General features: G+C 41.1%; 1 protein-coding gene across 1 annotated transcript in view; it reads right to left on the reverse strand.

The window, feature by feature from the left end:
* Positions 1 to 577: 577 nt before the first annotated feature.
* The window catches only part of PTH2R (parathyroid hormone 2 receptor), an 85,288-nt gene continuing 60,747 nt past the window's right edge, over positions 578 to 25,118 (reverse strand). The window contains exons 9-13 of the mRNA XM_039240661.1: positions 21,528 to 21,594; positions 12,494 to 12,588; positions 4,380 to 4,518; positions 2,829 to 2,870; positions 578 to 1,758 (exon numbers count right to left, since the gene is read on the reverse strand). Coding sequence (XP_039096592.1) covers positions 1,363 to 1,758; positions 2,829 to 2,870; positions 4,380 to 4,518; positions 12,494 to 12,588; positions 21,528 to 21,594 — 739 coding nt within the window. The 3' untranslated portion in view covers positions 578 to 1,362. The remainder of the gene's footprint in view (positions 1,759 to 2,828; positions 2,871 to 4,379; positions 4,519 to 12,493; positions 12,589 to 21,527; positions 21,595 to 25,118) is intronic.

Genomic DNA, 25,118 nt, shown 5'->3' on the forward strand with positions numbered 1-25,118 from the left:
ATTTCCCACATATATTTGTCTCCCCCACTACGGTGGAATCTTCATGAAGGTCAGGGGCTAAAACATAATAAGAGTTCTTAAGCACTCTCTAGCCAGAAGAAATTAATCGAATGTTTTGATTGATTGATGGGCAACATGTATATTGGTGACAGCAGAGCATAATGGTATGAACAGGGGACTTGAAGTCTGTAGATCTGTATCTGAAACCACATTCTGTCATGACTAGCTGTGCGACTTTTGGGCAAGTTACTCCACCTCGGTGAGTCCATTGCCCTCTGTAAAAACGGTGACAGTGATACAACTTAACCCTGAGTTTGTAGTGAGGATTAAATAAGTTAATTCTGGTAAATAAAAACCAGTGGGATGTCAGGTACCGAACATACACTCAGTAAATGTCTCACTGCTGCAACATACTGAAGTTTCAAGTTCAGGAAAGTGCTGGAGTTACATGCTGATCTCCGTAGATTTGAAGAAAGAATGTTGGGTTGGTTCTCAAAAACAAAGTTAGAGGCTGAGGGAAAAATTTTAAAAGGGACCCAAAATGGATTTTTAAAACACACTTTTAATTTATCCCACATGCCATTTGGAATACAGCAATAGAACAAAGAACAAAAAGGCACGGATGCAGTGTGCCTTACCAGCGATACAAATGACTACAAATACGATCAGTCTGTGGGCACAAACCCACGGAGAAAAACCGTGTAACATGTCAAGGTTTACAGAGGAGTGAAGACCTGAGATTTGGCTGGTCACAGAGGAGACATTCAAAAGAAGGAAGATGCACAACACTTTTTTTCAGTAATTCTCCTTGTTCCTAGAAAGAAACAAATCTGTCGCAAATGTATTATCTTATCAGAGCCAAGCCCCTTACTTTCCAGTGTCTGCATGTTCTTAGCTCATCTTGAAACGTACATTTTCAGACCCTAATTACTCCCATGCATCCACAAAAGAAATGCAATGGTAGAAGTACCTTAAAAGGAGAAAGAGAAAAACAGAATGCTAATTTCTTAAAAGGGAAACGACACAGACCGAATGATCTCTATGATAAGTAGGGTGATATTTGCGACAGAAAACCAGCGCCAAGGAAGTGAAACATTTTCTACCCAAAAGTAGCAGAAAAATGAACAATCACAGAGCAAGCATCACACAACTTGGAAGAGAACCTGATGCCAAAATAAAACAATAAACTACTCCACTGACACTTCCTCTTTTGTGTCTTTTGTACGTATAGGATCAAATTCATGCAACCTGAACAGTTTTGCGAAGTAACGGGATGAACCCTGAATTTTCAGTTCTGGGGCGCGAGCAGAGGAAGGCCAGCCAAGCTTCTCTCACACAACCGGAGGGATCAGAGATGTTGACTCAGAGAACATCCTCGTTTTCTCCTCTGCTTCCTTCAGGGTCTGCGTTCAATTCCAACAGCCTGGGAGACTCCGCCATGGCAATCTCACCTCCTCGCCTCGCGTCACCTTCCTTGGTCTCCTCATGGATCAAGTGTGGCAGGCAGTCCTGCTCCGAGTTACTCCAGACATAGCCGGGTAACGTCACGTGGCTGTCGGGCTGGCGGCCGGCTGCCTTGGTGGCTTTGCCAGAGATGAGCACCATGCGAGCGCTGGCCGCCACCTGCGACTGGCTGCTGGTGCTGTGGGTCAAGGTGGTGAGCACGGAGCCGTATCGGTGGCCGCCGCATGGGGGCGTCCTTTTCCAGTCGATGGAAACGTTCCACCGGCTCCACAACTTCTTCACCTCCGACTGAACCTGAGTGGCAGGAAACACTGTCCGTCAGAAACCATCAGGGAGCCCTGAAGCCTCGTTAGATGGATGTTTGCCCTTCGGGGACAGTAATCGCTGAGTTTCCACTGTGTGCCAAGGACGTGATGTGCACATTCTCTCTCAACCCCCCCCAAAACCTCTAGGTGTTATTACTGGCTTCGAGAGAGGTAAAGGGACTTGTCCAAGATGAGTATTTTAATAGAAGCTGAAATGCAGCCCATAGAAGCATCTGACTTGTGGGAGAGAGAAAAGAGGATTCTGGGTGGAAGAGGAGGGAAGAGAAATAATGCCAGCTGTGTCTGAGGAACGGCGTGGAAGTACTCGACTTGAAATGTAACACTATGACTTTGCACAGGCGTGCTGAAGGAGGCCAAAATGGGAAAGAGGCTGGCACCACGGAAAGCAGCCACTGCAAATACATTCCTAATAGGGTGGGGCTCTTGCCTCCAAGATCGTGGTTGAAGATTCAGTTCTACTGCTATTGCCACTTACCAGAGGAGAGCTTAGTTGGAAGTTCCATGGAAAGCAGTGGAAACCTGGTAAGCTGATGTCACCTAAAAGAACAGTATGGCTAATTCTCTCCAGCCAACCCCTCAGTGAACTCAAAGTGTCCTGTTACCATGTGTGGTTTTAAAAATATAAAAATATTCTCATGGGCTTTCCCAAGAAAACGTATTTTTTAGTTTCTTATGGAACTGGAAATTGAATATAAGGTTACGTATTAACTGGAATATGAAATTCATTGTCCTTCCAAGCATCGATTTACATTCCAACAAGTTGCATGGTTTTTGGTTTTGTTGTTTTGTTGTTTGTTTTTCTGATATCAGGGTTTGCAACTGAATTAACATTGAAAAATGCTACGGGAAGGCTTTAGCTTATTTACATTCATTCTTGCTTTCTCAAAATAATTTATGATTGAAATATCTCCTTTCTCCCTGCTCATTTTTTCCTATAGTTCCTGGGGATTGTAAAGAGATGCCGGTCACACCGTGATGGCCATTTACAAGCTTACTCGAAGCTACACTGTGCAGTGTCGGGGCATTCTTCAAACCTACCTCCCCATTGCAGTAGCAGTAGATGATAGACACAAAGAAACCCTAGGGAACAAAAGAGAATGTTAGCATGCTGACAAGGCATGAAGATCATAGCACTGACGTGCCTTGCTTGTGTCAAAATACATAATTGAAAAACTAGGTTGTCTATGATTCCTTCAGAAAATTATATGAACTACTCTCTCCCGATGTTTCCAAATCTTTAAGTATATATTATATTTGCCTGAGATCTTTCCTCGGTGTCAGCTGAACCAAACAAGTAACTGAGTAAAACACTCCGAGAGTCACAAAGAACTGATTCCTATTTTATTAGCTTCATTTATGTGGTCACTCAAGGATCACAGAATAGTTCCTGGTTGGGACGAGATATGTATACATTGTAAATGCTGGAAACCACAGGCACGGGCTATTATATGGTAAGAAGACAAAGAAACGTTTTGTGTCACTCATTCAAAAGTATTTATTGAGCCTCTACAGTGCAAACTGCTCAGCACGCCAGGGGTGAACAATTCAATCAAGACAGACCGGGTCCCTGTTCCCTTAGAGCTTACATTCTAGAAGGAAATACAGATGGGTAAAACATAAACACCTAGCCACGCTGGAAAAACTTAAGATAATAAAAGCTATGCAGGCAAAACAAGTGGTGTGAAAGAGAAGAATGGGGACGGTAAACTGAATGGGCAACTCAATGAAGAGCGCTTTGAAGAGATGGCGTTTAAGCTGGTTTGAGAGACAAGAAGAAGCCAGACCTTGTGAATATTAGGGGTGGCGGGGGGAGAGCTTTCCAGACAAAGGGAACAGCGAGTATAAGCCCCTGACATGGGAATGAGTTTGAGGAACAGAAAGTGTGGAAGCACGAGTGTGACTCAAACTCAGTGGGTGACAGGAAGCACCATGTGATGTGAAGTCACAGTCAGTCAGGGTCCCTGCCACACAGGGCTGTGCACACCAGCAAATGGCATTTGGATTTTACTCTGAGTGCAATGGGAAACCTCTGGGTACTTCCGGTAGGTAAGTGACACAATCAAATTTATTTTTAAGATCTTCCAGACGATGTCAGGGAGACTAGATTTAAGGGGCAGGAGGTGCAGCGAGTGAGGGCCCGGGAGGAGGGAGGTGTCTGCTGTGGGCCACGTGAGCGATGGTGGGATGGTGGTAATTGGATTTTCCAATGAGTTAAAACGTGTAGCAGATACCTCTCCTTTTTCGTCTCCCTTTCCCTTTTTTGCCTCCTCCCTGCCTTCTTTTTCATTGGCTTTGGTTTATTTTCCATACACCCATGCAGAAGTCCCTGCTCTGCACGTGTTCCATTATTTTACAGGAATATGCTTTCTTGTCTCACTGCCCAGGCTTGTTGGCGAGAAGCAGCCCCTGCTGTGGGCAGAGGTTAAAAGCACAGGCTCCAGAGAATAATGCCCTTTCGTGGCCCTCAGGAGACAGGTGCATTAGAGCCAGAGAGGGGCAGAGAAAAAAGTTCGTTGCAAGTGGGGGTGGGGGATGGGGGTTGGGGACTGGGTTGTTACCAAAATGCAGGAGCCAGGGCTACCTACCTACCTGAAAGGAATTGAAGAAGAGCTCACAGTGCATGCGGACCTCCCAGCCCAGGCCGGCGAAGGAGTGAGGCAGGCACAGGAATACGATGTAGTGCACTCCGAACACCAGCACCAGGACCAGGGTCGATTTGGCAAGTTTCCTGAAAGAAACCTTTCTATTAATCAACTTAGAGCGTCCATCCTTGGCGACGGCTTGTGGGGGGTGGGGGAAGGGAAGAGGGAGGAGGGGGGAGGGGAGGGACCAAGTTTAGCAGAGGCTGAATTCCCCGTCTTTTCGGACACTGTGGCTTCTGTTACATTTTTTCCCCTTCCCTCCTTTTCCTGTCACATTTATACTAAATAGAAAAAAGGGAAAGATTAATTCAAGCTTGAGAGACATTGAGAAAAGCTTAAGGGAAAACAGTACTTTTTTAAAAAGCTGAATTTGTTAGACGAAATCCAATTGTTTATTCTCACTTCCCATGATTATCATCCCTTACTCTCCTGGACTAACAGAGAGTATTGTCATAAAGCTATGAAATGCCCTTTGTTTCTGTCCTAAATTTACTTTAACTTCTATGTTTGAGACTTAAATAAATATCACTCCCATTCATGTCAAATGTCTTTACTTTTCACAGACCACATTTTTATTTGTTTTGTTCATTTTAAAACTAACTACTCCCAGGGTGTGTGGATAGCTCAGTCAGTTAAGCATCCAACGTTTAATTTTGGCTCAGGTCATGATCTCATGGCTCAGCTCAAGAGTTCAAGCCCTGAGTCAGGCTCCAGGCTCTGTGCTGACAGCTAAGAGCCTATAGTCTGCTTCAGATTCTATCTCCTTCTCTCCACCCCTCTCCCGAGGGACCCCTTGGTCCCTCTCTCTCTCTAATATAAATACACATTTTAAAAAATTTTAATTAATTAAAATAAAATTAACTACTCCCTAGATTCTTCTTCAGTTGGATCTCCATTAATCATTTCATATTTTCTTGTGAGCAGCAAATGGTCAATATTTTTTGCTGTCTTTAAATATTCTCCAAATTATCTACAGTTCTAGGTGTTGTACCTTTATTTTGCAAGCTAAGCAATTTGACTTTATTTCCCTTAACTACTTCTTCATATACAGTTTCTTGTGTATTTGGAGGAACCCCAGGTTTCCAGTATGTTGGTTGGCTCTAAAACAGCTCCCAGTGATTCCCCACCTACCATTTATATTCTTGTTAATCCTCTTCCCTTAAGTGTAGACCATCTTGGTCTAGGACTTGTTTCTAACTGACAGACTACCGCCAAAATGATGGGATGTCACTTCAGTGATGATATTTCGTAAGATTGTAACTTTCATCTTAATAGCAAACCCTCTCCCTTGTTTGGCCCAATGAAGCAAGAAACCATGTTGTGAGCTACTCTACCTAATGGCCCATGTGGCAAGGTGAGGTGGCATCAGCCAACAGCCAGTAAAAAGCCGAATTCTGTCAACAATCTCATAAGCTTGGAAGTGGATTCTTCCCCAGTCCAGCCTTAAGATAAGACTGCAGCCCTGACTGACATTTCAGTTGACCCTTATAAAAGATCCTGAAGGAGGGGGTCCATCTGAACCATGCCCAGATTCCTGACCTACAGAAATGTTAAAATAGCAAGTGTGTTGCTTTAAGCCACTTATGTTTGTGGTAATTCATCTGCACAGTAGATAGCTAGTACACCCAAACACATCATTTTCTGGTATTTGGTTTGGGGGTTGGGGGGGAAGGGGTTCCTTTGTGTTTTTTATCCAAGAATCTGCCAAATCTGGCTTCTTCTATTCCTCAAATATTTCCTTCTTCGCAAATCATTTATGCCCCAGTAATCTCAAACAATTGTAACCTTCTCCCATTCTTACTGGTCTCTTCTATGGCTACTTTTCTTCCTTCCTCCCTCCCTCCCTCCCTCCCTCCCTCCCTTCTTCATTTGTTTACTTACTTATATACTTACCTAGCTTTCTTCTTGGAAATAAACAGTGTGGGAAAGTAGAGATCACACTGGACTGAAACTAAACAAAACTGGATTCACATTCCAGATTTGCCATTAACTTCCTGAGTGATTGGGATTCAGTTTTCTGTTCTCTAAAATGAGGTCACGGGGCCCAGAAGTTTAGAAGAGCGATAATAGTCTAAGGCTTTCATAGGGATCATCTTCCAGACAAATCCACTTTCGTATCATAACTATCTTCTCAGCTCTTGCAGGATCTGGGTGCCTCACAAATCATCTGGAAATGCCTCACTTGGACGTTTGGAGTTGCACATGTGTCCCATCTCATTCTCCTCTGCCTCTCGTATCTCCCAGTAGTGCCTCGACTGTCTGCTCCTCTTGTCTCAGAGCTGTCTGCTCTGCCTCATACTCACAGTTTGCCCAGTGGCCTACGGGCTCTCCCTTGTGCTGTTCCAGCCCCACACTTCATACTTTGACTCATCTACAGTCTACTTCATTTGAAAATTCTACCTAAAGTCTGTTTCATTCCAGGCACCATCCCTAGTAAGACAATGGGTCTTACCTAACTAATCCTTCCAACTTTCAGAGGCTCCTTGAGATATGCCTGTCCTCCTGAATCCTCACAAGTGACTACTCTTTCCATCACTGCATAAATAAGCAAGACACTGTGAGTAACTTCATGACATCATAGTTCAGTCTAATCAGATAAAGGGGGACAGCACTAACTACATTTGCAGAATTTTACAAGTCTTGCTTAACATGACCCTGAAAAGGAAATTGCATTTCCTCTTTTAAGATGAATGGATAAGGGTGCCTGGGTGGCTTAGTTGGTTGACTGCCCAACTTCGGGTCAGGTCATGATCTCATGGCTTATGAGTTCAAATGCCACGTCAGGCTCTGTGATGACAGCTCAGAGCCTGGAGCCTGCTTCAGATTCTGTCTCTCTCTCTGCCCCACCCTTGCTAGTGCTCTGTCTCTCTCTCTCAAAATAAATAAACATTAAATTAAAAAAGTATTATTTTTAAGATGAATGGAGAAATACTCATGGAGACCATTCTCAAAATCAAGCTAATTTTGATTGTTCCTATTGTGTGTGATGAGGAGCCAAAAACTAGGTTAAAACAGGAAAGAGAGAGAGAGAGAGAGAGAGAGACAGAAAGAAAGAAAGAAAGAAAGAAAGAAAGAAAGAAAGAAAGAAAGAAAGAAAGAAAGAGAGAGAGAGAGAAGGGGAGGGGAGGGGAGGGGAGGGAAGGGAAGGGAAGGGAAGAAAATGAAAGGAAAAGAAGAAAAATGCAACACATTGTAAAATGATCACAAATGTAAAACTTTAGGGACAATTTGGTTCAAAGCAGAGCAAGAAACAGTTGTCAAAGGCTGCAATTTAGTGGGAATCCTGCTAGCTCAGCCATCTGGGTTTTCTCTCTCTTTTTCTATGACCTGGCTCTTTTACAACTCTGTAGAGATAAAAGTTAATTTATAGAAAACATGATAATTGAATTCATTTTCTATTGCTATGTAACAAATTATCACAAATCTAGTGACATAAACAAAATTCTATTTATTCGCTCTCAGTTTCTGTATGGCCCAAGTCCAGGCATGATGTATATAGGTCTTCTGCTCAGGGTGTCACAAGGCCAAAATCAAGGTGTCAGCCACCAGGATTGTGTTCTCATCTGGACCTCAGGGCTCTTCTCCAAGTTTATGCATACTGATAGCAGACCTCAGCTCCTTGAAGCTGTAGGAGGGGGAAGCTGGCTGACGGCCAGGGATCATTCAGTGCCTACAAGCCGCCCTCAGACTGTCCTCAGGTCCTAGCCACGTGCCTTCACAACATGTCAGATTACTTCTTCAAAGCCAGAAGAAGGATCTCTCTCTAGGCTGCCACCCACAGGAGTTACTACCCCAGCACCTTGGCCATATAACGTAACCTAAGCAAAGGGAGAAACTATCCTATCACAGGTCTTGCTCAAGAAAGGTTAGGGGAGATGAGGATCATACAGGCAGGTAAGCCAGGGAAGATAATCTTGGTAGGGCAGGGGTTGGGGGAGGGGGAGTGGCGGGAGGATGCATCTTAGAAATCTGTGCACCAAGCAGTGCAAATAATTCCTGTCCATAGACATGTAAATTGTGTCCAGTGGAATGTCACTAATTACAGCCTTGTGGATATTAACAAGTTTTACTAATTTGCATCCATTTGTAAGTTCATTTCAGCCTTCATAATTCCCTTTTAGGCATCTGCAATATCTTATCAGTTCCTTCATTCATGAGTTAAATAAAATCTTTGATGTGTGTTCATTTATATTGTCGAAGAGTTACAGTCGCATCCTCTCTTAAAATGTATTCTTCCATGTCGGTGAGCAAGCTGAAGCAGGGGCATGTACCAGGCCAATGTATACATTTGTCTTTCTGTTCATTTACAAAATGGATTTTCCCACTCACATAAAGTCATTCCACAATCGTGGGTACTGATTTGTTCAGCGTCCATCTGCTCACTCATGCGCACTGTACATCTTTGCAGCCCGGCTCTGAAAAGGCACAGCTGTCTAATGAGATGATCGGGGTGCACCAACTGAACGTGGCCTTCCAGCTTGCTGGAAATGTGGTGGCTTTGCCCTTGGCAGCCATGGCAAAGCTCAAGGGCAAAGCCATGAGAGGAATATAAAGAAATCAAATGGTTGGTTGGACTCAGTGTCCTATTTAGAAAATATATACTCAATTCTTGCAATAGCTCTCTCTCCAGGTGGAAAGTGTTGGAAGATCCCAACTTTCTTTAAGAGTCAACTTAGTTTTTTTAAAAAACTACTATTTCGATCCCTCTTGAGCTTGAATTAATCTTTCCCTTTTTTCTATACACCTAACACTGTAAGTGCATTTCTACTGGTACTGTCCTCACTTTGTTTAATCTCTCTCTCTCTCTCTCTCTCATCACTCAAATTTCCTGGCAGACAGAAACCATGTCTTCTTATGCTTTGAATTCTTGCATGGCACAAAAAGGGCACTCCGTCAATGAAGCTCTTGCCTATCACACCCCTGGCGCATCCCATACAGGCTGCCTCCTCCTATTCGGCCAACCACATAAGAGCCATTACCACCCCATATCCAGAGAAGGATAGAGGCTCGGAAAAGGAAAGTATTTGCCTAAAACCAGACAATGAGTATAGGATTCAGCCTTAAAAGCTGCCCTCTTTACTATCATACTGTATAATAGACATTGGTTGAATTTATTCCAGAAATAATAAACAATAAATATGAGTTTTGTCTAATATTGAATGGAAAGCCAAATTAACCAAAACATTCCAATGTTCTTTTCCATTGAATGTTGCATTTCTCATAGCTCATGTTCTTTCAGTCTTGGCAATCTTTCTTACTTTGCAAGGGGACGGAGTTGTAATTTAAAACAAAAAGTACAGGGGTGTCTGGGTGGTTCAGTGGGTTAAGCATCCGACGTTGGCTCAGGTCATTATCTCACAGTTTGTGAGTTCGAATCCCTCATCGGGCTCTGCTCTGACAGCTCGGAGCCTGGAGCCTACTTCAGATTCTGTGTCTCTCTCTCTCTGTCCCTCCCTTGCTCATGTGCACTCTCTATCAAAATTATATAAACATTAAAAACTTTTTTTAAAATGCATTAGCCCTGTTGTTCAATCTAATACATTATTTAATTTTCTACATACCAGTCTTGTTTTAAAATAACTTATGTGAAAAAAATAAAAAAATGACTGATGTGAACTACAGTTATGTAAAATGTCACTTTCGAGTGTAACTGGGTAAAGGGTATATATATTATACATTACACATACATATGCATTATTTTTACATTCTGCAGTATTTGCATATATTATTTTATCTCTGTATTACTTCTATAACTGCATATAATTCTATAATTATCTCAAAATAAAAAGTTTCCTAAAAGCTGATTATATTAATTCACTTCAGTTTTAAGCTACTGTATCAGTGAACGGATACCGTGTACTTTTCATAAGTCTTTCTTGGTGGGTACACACATGCTCACAAGGAGAGACTATCTCAATGCTGAAGGATGTTTTCAGTCTTTCAGAGAATAATATGCATGGCAATAAGTTTAAAAATTGCTTTAGATGCACCATTTGGATATATAAATATAATATACATATATTTTTTGTTTTATTTTAGCAAGAATATTTGAACATCTGTTGGACAAGAGTAATAACCAAATGAAATATAAGTTTAAAGGAACAAAAATGAGTAAGTGTAAGTGTAAATACTCAATTAAACCTCATAGGTAGAATTTCACTGAGGCAGAGACACAAATTACATTTTTCCAAGTCTCTTTATTTACAAAGTGAGAAGCTATTAAAACATGGTTATCTAAGGCCTCAGAAACTAAATACTGAATTGAATTCCCAAATACTGCCAAGTAAGTACCCACATTTTTCTCTCCAGAAAGAAAGACCGAGCCTTTCCTCACCACATTTTTAACTTTGGACACAGGTAAGAATACTAAGTATGTTTCAGTTGTTAAAAAAAAAATGTATTTGGCTGGAAAATACTTTCCTTGACTACTGTTAGTCTAGACTCTGTTCAAATTAATCACTTCAAACTTAAAAAACTTCTGGGCCCCAGATTATTTTAAAATGTGTTGTGAATTCTGAATAGCAGATTATTTTAATCCTTGATGAATTTTTCTCTTCCATTATTTTGAGAACTAATTCCTGATGCATGAACTCAAAATATTGTCTATTCAATCTATTTTTTAAGATAATTCACCCTTTGTTCTCCTCAGAGTTTCTCAAGTCTCTTTGGTAACTTTGAGAGTTCAAGTTCACATCATTTAGGGCTATAAAAGTAAGGAGCTTTTATTCAGAACTAGAGAAATAAGCAGCTTTCAAAACCTTTGTACTTTTCCACTTTCTGGAGAAGACTGAAGAGCTATTTACATTTTCCATTTTCCATTGTTCTGTCATCCTCTGGCCTTTGTCTTCATCAGTGGGATGTAACATGAGACAGGCTATATTAATACAGCAAAGGTCTTTCACTGTAAACTCTTAGGCACAATTTATGTTATAATAATACCGCTTGCAGCACATTAAAAATAATTGGAGCCTGCAGCTCCTGGTTTGTTCAGACCATGTGTCTTATCCCAGACTCCAGTCTATACCCGTCATCTTTTCTGTCTGACAGTGAATGTTGCCTACACAGTAGAGGGAAATAATTCAACAAAGGGCCTCGAGAACACTTGTGACACTGAGCCAAAATACCGACTATGGTTTTTTCCTTTCCGTGTCTCAGACTCGCAACAATCCAAGACAGAAAGTAGTAGTTATTACTTTGGGATTATAAAGATCAATCCACATCCACCTGACTACTGGATGTGTGTCTGGATAGAGGCTGTTATTATTCAGAATTTCCAAAATTATCGTCGGGAAAAGTGGGCACACCCTTAAGATAGTTTGATAACGATCATAAACACTCGATTTGCATTTTTCTTCATGAGAGACTGAATAATGGGTCTTGCTCAATCAGTGCATTTGAAAGTTCTTAAAAATTTATATTTGGTAGGGGCCAGTTTAATGGACAGATTAGAAACAATAGAGCAAACCCACTTTCTTGATATTTTCAGATATGACACATTATTTTAAGATCACAGAGGGATGCCTAGGTGGCTCAGTCAGCTAAACGTCCGACTTCAGCTCAGACCATGATCTCACAGTTTGTGAGTTCCATCCCTGCATCAGGCTCTGTGATGACAGCTCAGAGCCTGGAGCCTGCTTCAGACCCTGTCTCCCTCTCTCTCTGCCTTTCTCCCACTTGAGCTCTGTCCCTCTCTCTCTCAAAAATAAATAAGCATAAAAAAATGAACACAGAAAAGAAAATATAAACTTGTCTGCTAAGATCATCAACAAGAGATTTTCTGAGTAGTCACATCATATATGGGAAAATCCCAATCTTCTAAGAACAGATAAAAAAAATTATCCTTAATGAACACCTAAAATGTAAGCACATTAGGAAGGTTTTAGACTACTTCGATTTCCCTAAAGTATATATGCTTTTCTGATAAACTGCGTAACTAAACCAAATGAAAATGTGTATTCATAAATTTATCTCTCAGAGACATTTCCCATCAGTCAATACCTGTTCTTTACTCTAAATAGTAACCAAAATATTTCCTCTGGTGGATGCCTGTCCTGGAATTACCTGTATTGCTTTTTTGTGTCATGCCCAACTGCATTGGTCTCCCAGATTTTGGTAGCCAGAACTCTAACCGTATTCAGAAACAGAATAAAATTGAGCTGAAAGAGAAGGTAATAATACAAAGAATTATTGAATTAGCCATCAAGATGTTTATAAACATTTATACAAATTGAACTTCTTTGTATTCAAAACCCAAAAACTACCCATTCCGTAAATGTGAATGAGGGACTCCGAGATAAGATACTGGACAGCTAGTGATTCTTGAGCAGCCCTCATGAAAACACAGAGATAAAGAGTGTGAGCAGCACTGGAAACTGAAAATGCCGCAGGACGGTCTGCAGAATCCACGGGGAATTTCCAAACCAACGTTCAGACGAAGTCCTGCGGCAGACGGGCAGCAGAAAGGATGATAGTTACTGTGTATATGGAACCACGTGCCCTGTTTGAAATGAATTCCCAGCTTCTGTATATACTTTAGGGAGAGGACTATTAGAGTTCTTAGGGGAATGCTGTCCTTCTTATGATATATAAAAAGTATTGGGTGAAGTATATAAGGTGTTTTTCTTTTTTAAGCAAGTGGTGTGGGGCATGGATGAAACTGATAAAAGGGATTAAGAGCACACATATCTGGATGAGCACTGAGTAATGTACAGAATTGTTAAACCATTATGTGGTATGCTGAAAACTAATATTATAACACTGTATGTGAATTACACTTCAATTAAAACAATAAAAGTTTTAAAAATGCTTCTCAGACACACACAAAGATATGATGCTGTCTAAGAAAATGCCCCAGTGAGGCAGTTAGATTAAATTTGAAATATTACAGGTGTGAGCACCCCCAGAGACAATCAAGTTCTGGTGTTAAAAATGGCAGAGAGGACTTTTGGTCAGATAAGCCCTTTTACGCCTAAGGGCCGCACGAATCAGAGAAAAGATCCAAAATGAAGGAAAAGAAAAGATCTCCAGGCCTAGGGTATTAAGGAAGCAGAAGCCTGAAACCATGGAGATGCCTGCAGTCGAGAAAGTGCCACTACTTAGGAGTAACAGAAATGTGGGTTGCCACGAGTGGGCTGTGTTAGTGGCAGACCAGTAGCTGGAAGACAGGACCGACCAAGGTCTGGATTTTTTTTTTTAATGTATTTTTAAAATTTATTTCTGAGAGAGAGAGAGAGTGTGTGCAGGGGAGGGTCAGAGAGAGAGGGGGATACAGAATCTGAAACAGGCTCCAGGCTCTGAGCTGGCTGTCAGCACAGAGCCTGACGTGGGTCTCGAACCCACAGACTGTGAGATCATGACCTAAGCTGAAGTCGGACGCTTAACCGACCGAGCCACCCAGGCACCCCAAGTTCTGGATTCTTGGAGATAAATTGTCTTGCAGAGTTTTCAACAGTTTCTGGAATTTGGAGAATTTGGGTTATGGGGTGAATCGTGTGCCCCCCTCCCGGGTCCAGCTGATCATCTCCATCAGCCCTTAGCTCCCTGCCACCTCCATTGTCATCCTACCACTGACTATACTCTTACCTCTCACTAATGTCACACTTTCTATAAGAACTAGAGACTGAGTCTTGAGCCCCAAAGCCTGGAGGAAGGACACAGGGGCGCTATGAGCTGGCTGAAAAAGGATTTTCAGGCCAGTAAGAGCTGCCATTTGTCAACACCTGAGTTTAAATGCGCACATGAATATGGGACAAGCATATGTCCCTCTATTACGAAGAAACTCCAGTCCAAAGAGATCAGTTGATTTGACCTAGGCTATTCAGCTATCAGGGGAATCTGACCCAGGTCTATGTGTGTCTGTACCGTGAATTCTTAACCACTATCTTATATCTTCTCTTCAGGAAGATAAAAAGATGCAAAACACGAGAGCAGAGAATCTCGCCCATTGCAACACCTGGCTCAAGACATAAAATCTTTTTCTTTAAAAAAAAAGTTTATTTTTTCAGAGAGAGAGAGAGGAAGAGAGAGCATGAGTGGGGGAGGGGCAGAGAGAGGGGGACAGGATCCAAAGCAGGCTCTGTGTTGACAGCAGCAAGCCTGATGTGGGGCTCGAACTCCAGAACAGTGAGATCATGACCTGAGCCAAAGTCGGATGTTCAACCGACTAAGCCACCCAGGCGCCCTAAGACACAAAATCTTTTTCAATAAGAGGGTGAAAGCAGCTCACAGATGTCACATGAGTGCTACTCTGTGAATAGCCACTTCTGTCGGGCCTCATTCATTCTACCCTCCCTACGACCACAGCCCTGGGCCATACAGTGCAGCTGGGAGTCAAATGGTGAAAAGCGATGCTGTGTAGTTACCCTGCAAAGGACAAAGTGGCAGGAACCGAAGCTGGCAGAGCTGTGGAAGGAAGCCATGTCAGCAGGGGACTGTCACTTGTCATTTCCTGCTTCTGGAAAAGGAAGAATTGTAGATGGCTTTAGGCAGGGCCAACCTTAAACTTCATCCACATTAAAAAGCTCATGACCAGGACCTCTGTTCTCAGGCCAGCAGACCCCACTAAATAAATACTGAAAACTCCCAAATATTTGACTAAAGAAAATATACACATCCAATACGTCAGCTTAATAATGAAAATGATGCATCGAAGGCAAGGAAGTGGATTATGGAAAGAATTAAGAAAAACTAAGATGGAGTAAAACGTGCTGCCTTAAAAGATCAGTTAACAAAATATACTGATACCTGCAGCAATAGGTGGATGAAATTCCAAATAATCACTCTGAATAATTTAAGAAGGTATAGAATAGAGTAATTAGGGAAACTAAGTTCTTGACTACTTACGTGTATTACGTGAAGTGACTCTTAGTCTTCCCAGGAGATAGGCATATTACTGTCCCATTTCACAGAGGAGGAAACGAAGTAACACCTTATACAAAATATTCACGGTCACACAGCCAGCAAGTGTCAGAGGCCTGATGAGGCCCTTACCGCCTGGTTGTGTGTATGGTCTCAGCCCCTGCACCATACTGCCCATAAAATAGAGCTGAGTTACTGCAGATTGAGATGGATACAGAAGCTTCTTAAAGAGCAGGGTGGATTAAGAAAAGATTGTAAAGAATCTAAAATATAATCAAGTATTAAAATCAATATTAGAAACAGCAAACAGGGGATGTAACAAAGCTGGAAAATACATCCTGCAGAGTGGAAGCCCCCTGAGGAGCTCCCACGTGGGAGGTAGAGAACAGAGACCCGCCCGGATGATGAGGGGAGAGAAGCCTGCGTGGACGATGTGCAATTGCCGAGTCGTGCACATTAATTTCTCTTTCTGTAGAAAAGATCATGATGAATTGAACAAATCAATAAAACCATAAGAGGGAGAAGTCCCTGTGCTCAAGGAAGACCTGCGTCTGCAGGTGCAGAAATGACATTCTACGCCGGGCAAATGGAGTGAGAAAAGACCAAGGCCAAGAAGAAGCTTCCCGGTGAGATCCCTAAATTTTATTTTAAAAGATGAAGATACAGTTCTAAGAGAAAACTGGAGAGTCCATGTATCTCTCACGTGAACTTCTTGTAAAATTTTGCTTTAAGATCTACCTCAGGCAAAGCATAGATAAAACGAAGAAAGAAAACCCAAAACTGCGGTGAATAAAATGACCCCGCAGCAGCATTAAACCCAGTCACACATGGAATCAATTTTATGCAAATACAGTTTTTAAATAACGCAAATATAAACATTAGATTCGTTCTCAATTAAAAATTTAAAGACGGATTCAAAGTGAACCACAGATGACTGGAAACAAAGAACTCCAACTTTCAGGCTGGAAACCTCTGGCCGCTCAGGCTATCTCTGAGACTTTGTTCCCAGAGTCCTCTTTGCCGGGATCGTTCCCTCACTCCCTTTCCCCCCTTCCCGCACCAAGTTAGCTCATTTTCCTCGGCTTCAGGCTGAATGTCAGCTTTTCCCAGAAGCTGTTCCAACCTCACCAGGGCACTTGTCACGTTTAAACGTCTGCCTCACCCACTCTGCTTAAGCTTCAGGAGGGTCTCCTCACCATATCACGGCCACTGCCTCACCCAGCACCCGCAAAGTCCTTGGTGTTTAATCAGGATTTGTTAAATGAGTGAATGAATCATTGATCGCATGAGATCGGCCCTCCGCAAGCCCTAGTTATATTCTGAGAAATCAGCATCTCCCCCCTTGATGTAGAATGTTCTCTCCTCCGTGCCTATCATAGAAAGACATCGTCAGAGACAGAAGTCAGAATTTATGTCTAGGAAAGTCCACTGTAGTAAAACATCTATAAAACCATCTTTGGGCCCCTGCAATTTTCATCTGTGTCTTTGAATACGTGCGGGGGAGGGGTGCTTTCTCCTGGTCCCTACGGTCCCTGCCAGGGGGTGCCCGCTCAACTGATGTGCACGTCTCTTCTCCCCTTTACTCTCTCCAGCCCCAGTGAGACAAACTGAAGTATTTAATGAGCAAGTGTGGGAAGAATATCGGGTTTGCTAGACCTGACCCATCCTTCTTTGCCTTGGGAGCTCGCAGTAAGCAGCCTTGCCCCACAGCGTCTCCAGGGTTAGGAGTCGGTCCCTTAGTGTCCTGTGGAAACGTAGGTCCCCCTGTCTCAGGGGGCCATGGCCCGCTTGGTCAGGATGGATTACATCGGCCAACTTCACCTTTACCACTTCTTCCAGACGTTGCTGCCTTGCCCGCTGCTTCCTCTCTTCTTTCTTCTGATGACGCTCTGGGGGGCCCAGGACCAAAACCATGCTCCATGCTCTGCTGTCCACCCGGAAGTATTCCTCCCATAGTTTGATGTTATACAGAAGAAATTTTTTTAAAAATCACCCTCAAGTCAACATAGTGTTGCAGGTGAATAAGAAATTGTGTTATTGGCAGATGTTTATTTTCAGACCAAAAAACGAATGTTTTCTAATGACTCTAGTTCTTTTAAATATGGCGTTAACACTTATGAATAAAACAAAGTCAACAACAATTGCTGTAATTTCAGATTCTGTGATTCCAAAATCAAGTGGTTATTCCTACATGTGTACTGACGTCTGTGATTGTCTCTAAAATTCGATTCTCTCGATATGACGTCTTCAAGTTAGAACCTTTAAGTGCTTATTGTCTACAAACTCCTTTGTTCTCTTAAATTCAGTTTGCTTCATATATAGCTTAGACCTTCCGATCACATTTTATCAGATTTTACTCCCAGAGACACAAAATTCCAATTAATAGCATCTTTGCTATTCCAGTATCCAAAGCCACAATCAAGTGAGGGATCCAACTCATATTTAAAATTCTTGGCAAATAATTTCTGATAGCATATAACGAGCATATCTCATTACATAAAACCCTGCCACATGCAATGCAAGTCTGAAAAACAAGTATTTTACCCAAAGTGAATAAATAAAAAACTACAAATATTGCCTTAAAAATTGAAAGAACTTTTTCCCATAAATTCAAGAGACAATCTTGACAAGTCTTGGGGGGCAAGGCATAAGAACATGGTCAAAAATGTGCTCGGTCTTATTTTGTCACACGGGCTGTGTGACCTTTATCTGCGTGGGCTCTTGTTGGCTTCTCTGGAAATGAAAAGATCACATGAAATGGACTCAGAGTTTCTGTAATTACACAGAACTTCCCTTTGTGCTCTCATTTCACTTCCCTCTTAGCAGCTCCTCAGGGCTTCTACTCTGCACACCAGTTTTATTTTTTCAACAAATATCGAGTGGCTACTCCGCACCAGAAACTTGCTAGGCACTAGATATATAGAAGTTGAGGAAAAGTATGGTTCTTGATCACATAAACTTTCCAGCTTAGTGGGCAAGACGGACAGTTAACAGTTAGGAGCTTTATACATTGATCTTGAGAAAGAAAAACCTCACCTTGCCCTATGGGATATAACAAGTGCGACCTAATTTAGACTGGAGGCGTCAAGGAGGCCACAATGAAGAAGTGGCATTTAAAAGTGAGGAAGAGAAGAAAGCACATCCCAGCCCTCCAAAAGTACACAGCAGAGTGTGAGAAAGCCTTGGGGAGGCAGAGGTGGACAAGTTCAAGGATCTGAATGGAAAACAATGGTACTGCATATAAATAGTGCAGGCATGAGTGACGGGGCTTCTCTAGACTATCGGGAACGTTAGATTTTATTATAAGTGAAAGGAGTTCATTGGGTAGAGACACGGACCCTGAAGTTCCAATCCCACTCCACCACTTACTAGCTGTGTGACCTCGGGCAGTTTCCTCTTTTAGAAGATTAGATAAATCTCCATAAATAAAGCACTTAAAACAGTTCCCACTTCCTGGTAAGCACTATACAGTGTTTGCTATTATTTGTCATTTTTCCCAGCTTCAGGACATTGAGGAGCTGAGAGGAAGGAACACATCACTCAGAACACAAGGATGGTGTTCAGGGCACACCTCTTCCCTTACAGACTGGCTCTACAGTAAAATGAGAGAATCTTTTTTTTTTTTTTTTTTAATTTTATTTCTAGGAGAGAGAGAGAGAGACAGCGTGAGCAGGGGAGGGTCAGAGAGAGAGGGAGTCACAGACTGAAACAGGCTCCAGGCTCTGAGCTGGCAGTCAGCACAGAGCCCGACGCGGGGCTCGAACCCACGAACCGCGAGATCGTGACCGAAGCGAAAGTCGGACGCTTAACCGACTAAGCCACCCAGGCGCCCCTAAAATGAGAGAATCTTAACGGGAACTGTGATGACTGAATTGTAATACTAAAACAAAAAGGTCACTCAGCAAACAGAAAGGTGGTCTTGAATCTTCTCTGATTTGTGAGATTAAATGGATGTTGTGATATTGGAAAAACATTCAAGAATTCTTGCTTTGGAGCTGGCATAATTTTAGTTCAAGAAGATGAAGATGGCTTCCACCTAAATTTTCTTCAAAATGCATTGAGTGTACCATCATTTCTAGCTCTCTTTCCCCAATGGGGAATCTTCTAGAACATCTATAATCACCTAACTTTACTGTTTTACTTTTCAATTTAGAAAACTCAGCAATTAACTTCTCATCCATCTTGATGATGTAACTACAATCTGCAAACAAACAAAAAATATAAACACAAAGCTTTGGATAAAAAAAAAAATAATAATCAGTGGTTATTGGAGTGCCTGGGTGGCTCAGTCAGGTAAGAGTCCCACTTCGGCTCAGGCCATGATCTCATAGTTTGTGAGTCCCAGCCCCTGGTCAGGCTCTGTGCAGACAGCCTGGATCTTGCTTTGGATTCTGTGTCTCCCTCTCTCTCTCTCTGCCCCTCCCCCACTTGTGCTTCTCTCTCTCTCTCTCTCTCAAATATAAATAAACATTAAAAAAATTTTAATCAATGGTTTCAATGGAAGGCATCCTATGATTTACTTTTCTCCACTGTCCTCTGCTTCAGTTATTAATTTTGCAAGGATCTCTTAGAGCTTTAACAGGTCTTTTCTTTTCATCAAATGAAAACTCAAACCTGCTGTTCGTAAACTCATCTACATTTTCATATAATGTTTAATTATCTCTTTTTTCACAATTCTAGTATAAGGCACTGAAGACACTAAAAGTAAGACCTGATTTATCCCTTAAAAAGAGGATGGTAAGTAATAGATGAGCAAACCCAGCAGAGGAGGAACCAGGAGGAAAGAAAATGAAAGGCAGGGAAGCACAGATGAGGATAGAGTATTAGCGGATAAAAGGGAAATCAGCGTGGTAAACACTATACCCTATTTTATAAAGTCAATTTGTATCTTTAAGTTCATTCATGTTCCCGCAGGGATACACTTAATCACTAGACGGTTTGATGGGGTGGTTTATCCCTAGACTAAGAAAGCAGCCCTCCATTAAAATTAAAATGATAAGAGTTTATAAATGTAAGTAATTCATTCATTTACCCACAGTCCGTTTATAGCTTCTCCCACGACACAGAATCCAGTCTACATTGCTAACACGCTGTTTTTGCAAGAAACTGGCTTCTCTAAAAGGGGTCTACATTTTACTTCCCCCTATAAATATTTACGTCAATGGGCTTTTGAAATGAGTCCTTTTCGATCTTCTCCATTTTCCTTTCTGCATTTTTCCTATGAGATAAACAAGCTTTTCTCTGTCTCTGGGTAGATCTATGAAACCTCAGACCCATTAATGGCCATCCCTCTACATCCAGTGTGGCAGCATAATGACAAACCGGGTGATGCACTGTGCTACAGGAACAAAATGAGAAAAGTAAGAAACTGGAGAGCAAAGAAAAACCAAAAAATCATTACAAACTAGGCTCCCACTTTACTTTCCAATGGTTTGATGGTTAATATGGAAACATAAGTCATTTTATTAAGATGTTTATAATCTTGAATTAATACAAGAAAACCTAAGATGGTATAATTTCTTGATCAAACCACAGAGAAGCTAATGAGATAAAGCCTTCAAGGGAAGTCAACAGTAAACATTTTGGCTTGACACAAAGAAGCGTAACTTTGTTTTCTTTCACAAACCAGATATAATATGCAGCTGAAATACTATAGGCAGATAAAGTCCATGCAATACGTATTGCCTACTCCAGTCCTTCCAATTCCATATCAGCCAGGATTCTGTGGGATATGTCTCCTCACAGCATCCTCTTAACCACTCAGACAGTACGCCAAGGAAGAGGTTCCGTCAATGCTTTCTAATGAATCATCCTATCATTTTTCCTTCTCCCAATAATTCCTCTGTCCTCCTGCTATGTCTTCTCCTCCTGACCTCCTTACTGTCAGGTGATCAGAACTGTAAAGTGGAGCTATAATATAACAGATGTAAAGACAGAAGAGTTTTAGGATCTTCCAACTCCTTGAACGTGTAAATGGCCACAGATATTTTGAAGCACTGGAACTGAACCACGTGCTAGCTGACTAAAGCGAGGTCTGTGCTTTCTGCATGGATCCCAGCATCAGCCACGAATAGGGTACGATCCCAGCCCAGACTCTCCCAACAGCTATTGCTATAATGTGAGGGTCTCCTAAACCTTTGTAGAAAAAAGTGACAGACACAGGTTCTCTCAGTTTTAGCAGCAATTTAATTATGCATTCTATTCCTTTCTTTCCACTACACAGGCTTTTTACACTCACCCCGATAGCTGCTAAGATTGGGGCTTGGTAAATCCACTTGATGTTTCCAGCACTAAGTTCCCAGCATCTGAGACATGAAAAAGAACTTCCATGAATAAAATGACAAGCAAATAGGCAGTGAGAATTAAGTAGCATTTTAAGTTTTACCAAACACTCCACTCCCAAACTTTTGATTAAAAAATAAGTAGACCAAAAAAAAAAAAAAATCTCATAAAACACCCAAACCAGTTAAAAAAAAATGTGTAATGGGTCTTGGTTTCCATACGATGAACTGAGAGCATTATAATATAAATATTCTTTATTTTTATAATAACAAGAGTCAAAACCACGGTTCCAGAGCCACAAAAAATCATTGTCTTTTAAATGCGGTGCACCTGATACTTCATTTTTATCACTGGAGTGAGAACGTCTTCTCGCTTTCAGCAGTTCCAGAAATTCTATGTTATAACTCCACTTGCTGTAGAATACTGACAATAATGCAAAGCATTCTTACCTATCGAAATGCAATAAAATACTGACAAGGGGCGCCTGGATGGCTCAGTCGGTTAAGCATCTGACTTCAACTCAGGTCATGATCTCACAGTTCATGAGTTTGAGCCCCATGTCCCGCTCTGTGCCGACAGCTCAGAGCCTGGACCCTGCTTGGAGTCTGTCTCCCTCTCCCTCCACCCACCCCCAATCACACTCTGTGTGTGTGTGTGTCAAAAATTAATAAACATTAAAAATAAAAAACTGACAGTAATGTAAATAATCTTTGTTGACAGAAAAGCATCAGAAAACCAGAAGCAAGTGATTTTTATGCCTAGAAGTGAAAACTAGTGTGTTCGGTGGAATATGACTGATTATTGTCTTATTAAGACTGAATTTTTGCATGTATTTATAAAGTTATTTCAGTGTTCATTTTGTTAAATATAAGCAGGTGATTCCTATATTTCTTCTTTGTACCACTTATAACATCTTATTGGTTCCTTCACTAATTAGTGAGTTAAAAGATCTTTGACAATGCTCATTTTATATCAGCATAAAATCCATTTTATCTTGGACTGTAAAAAGCTTGTTTTTAGCAGTACTTAATAAAAATGCTATATGATTTACCTATTTGTTTCACTTATTCATTTATCTTTTGCTTCACTCCCATCCCGGATAGAACTTAAGTTTCTACATGAACAGGGATCACTGTTCATATTTTCTGATGTAGGATACGTGCCTACAGCAATATAGAGCATGCAGGTAGTGGACACATATTTTTGGATTGAATTGAATTCAAAGTAAGTTAACTCAGTCTCACCCTGGCTGATGTGCGATTGGGTGAAATTGGAATAAATAGAACAGTGTTGAAAAAAAACTAGTTTTGCTTGAAACTTTAATGTAGCATTTTAAACAGTTTTTATATATTAAAGATACATGAATAAAAGCTTCTTTCTTGGGTTCTTTCTCCTTAGACAAAACCTAGCATCAATTGTGGGCACAATACGTGAAAGTTTATTTAAAAATATTAAGGATATATTGATCATTTTTTAACTCTAGATGACAAACCTCAAAAAGTTACTTTTAAATTAATGAACAAGTTAAAAAGTTATTTCAACTATCCCTTGAAGGTAAAACATTTTCAGTATATATGTAATGACTATATATTTTTAAATTTTAATATTTTTATACAGGCAATATATTCTCAGTTGAAAAATCAAACTATAGACAGCCGTTGAGACATGTCTGTTCTTCCCATGTTCACCTTCCTCTGCCCGTCTCTCTCCTTATGCATCATGTCTTTTATTACTTTATTGTATATGTTTCCAGTGTTTTCTTATGCATATACAAACCCAAATATTATAATCTTACTTTTCCCTGCTTAAGAAAAATCCAATGTATAGTCTGTCCTGCAACTGCATCTTTCCTTTTAACAGTATATTTTTTATTTCTTTTCCTATCTGTGCCAAGACAGCTCAGTAGCACAGCATTCTGTTAGAAGCATGTACGACAGTAGAATCAACTAGACCCCAAAACCAAAGTGTAATCCTGACCCTGCTACACTGCAATCTGCAAAGTCAACGGACTTGAGGTTTGAATAACATGGAAATCGAAGACAGGGAAATTTTGCGCTCACATGTTATTAAATATTTCCTAGCATTATTTGCATTCACGTATTCAGCTACACACAAAGGATAAGTGTGACTGAGCTGTGCACAATGTCCATCACACTACCTAAAAACTCCTCCTACTATATGAAAAGGAGCATGTATTGTATGAACACAAATTGAACATGATTCAGTAGCTGCAAGACTCTTGGATTCCATAAATTTTCCTCTTGCTTTGACTTTTGGTAATATCTTCACAATCTTCTTTATTTGCCTCAATGGCATTTCATCATGGTGTCTCCTAACACACTGCACTTCAGTTGTACAATTTCAGCTCTATAAAAAAACCTTCTACTTGGAACTAGGTCAAAACCAGCTACCTCTAAAAACAGGAAAAACTTGACATTGATAGTTTTCAATGTCAAAGCTTCAAACTTACCCTTTGCTATGAAAGGCAACTGAGATTTCAGATCTTTAAGAAAAAATGCTATTAATCCTTGTTTTTCATTAATTCTTCAGTGTCCCAGCTCATGCTGTGTTTGTTAACATGGCTCAGAAACTACCCTCTGTTCAGACTTCACGAATTAAATGTTGACACTCTCTAAAATGCAGCAATGGATGCCAGTAAAAACGCAGTTCTGAGTGGTGAGTAAGAGGCACAAAGATCTGACTAGAAAGTAGGACTCCCTGGAGCCACATAGGGAGTAAGAGAGGCTCTGTTCCATCAGAACAGCTCCAGGCACCTGTACTGACACCTATATTGTGTCCACAGCTCACAATGGGATAAGAGCAGGGGAAGTCTCAGAAGCCCTGGGAGCCACGCAGGTTTCCTAGAACTGGTAGAAGCTATCTTTCAAGTCCTTTGCAAGATGGTCCCACTTTTCCGCTGGCGTCTCCTCTCCTTTGAATGAGCCGGGAGAAGGTAATAAGGTTCTGCTTTTGTTAAGTAAAAAGAAAGAGAAACAAAAATACTCACTTTCTAAGCTCATTTGTCCAATCAAAACTACTCAATTTTCTTACCCTAGCTTAGCCAAATAACTTCTGATAGAATTTTAGAACTGTAGGACCTCCTTTGTGTATTCAGTAGCATTTAAAGGATCTTCCAAAACAGAGTCTGATCAGCTTACCTCGCATAGGCAAGGCCACAGAGAAAATCAGAGCTCTCGTTTTGAAAGGCCAGAATAGAAAAAAAGAGAAATCTCAAATGTTAGAGACAGGAGCAGAGATCCCATTCATCCTTTGTAGATGCTCTAAGCTGGCTCCAAAGCTGAACTTTGTAGCAGAGAACTCTGTGTAGGTCAGATTACCCTCAAGAAAACCCACAAAAACCTTCTATCTAGAGACAAGCTGAATTGCGTGAAAAATCAAGTTAGGCAACTTTGAAATCATGCCATGTATGTGACAACACAGTTTTATTTCATATGCAAAATAAAAACAAAATGACCCCTTAACCCAATTATCATGAGATCAGGACACTATAAAATTCAAAATTTTATTCTATGTAAGGCAGGAATAA

Source organism: Hyaena hyaena, unplaced genomic scaffold (genome assembly GCF_003009895.1).
Source record: "Hyaena hyaena isolate Hyena2069 unplaced genomic scaffold, ASM300989v1 scaffold_180, whole genome shotgun sequence".
In the NCBI taxonomy this organism is placed as follows: domain Eukaryota; kingdom Metazoa; phylum Chordata; class Mammalia; order Carnivora; family Hyaenidae; genus Hyaena; species Hyaena hyaena.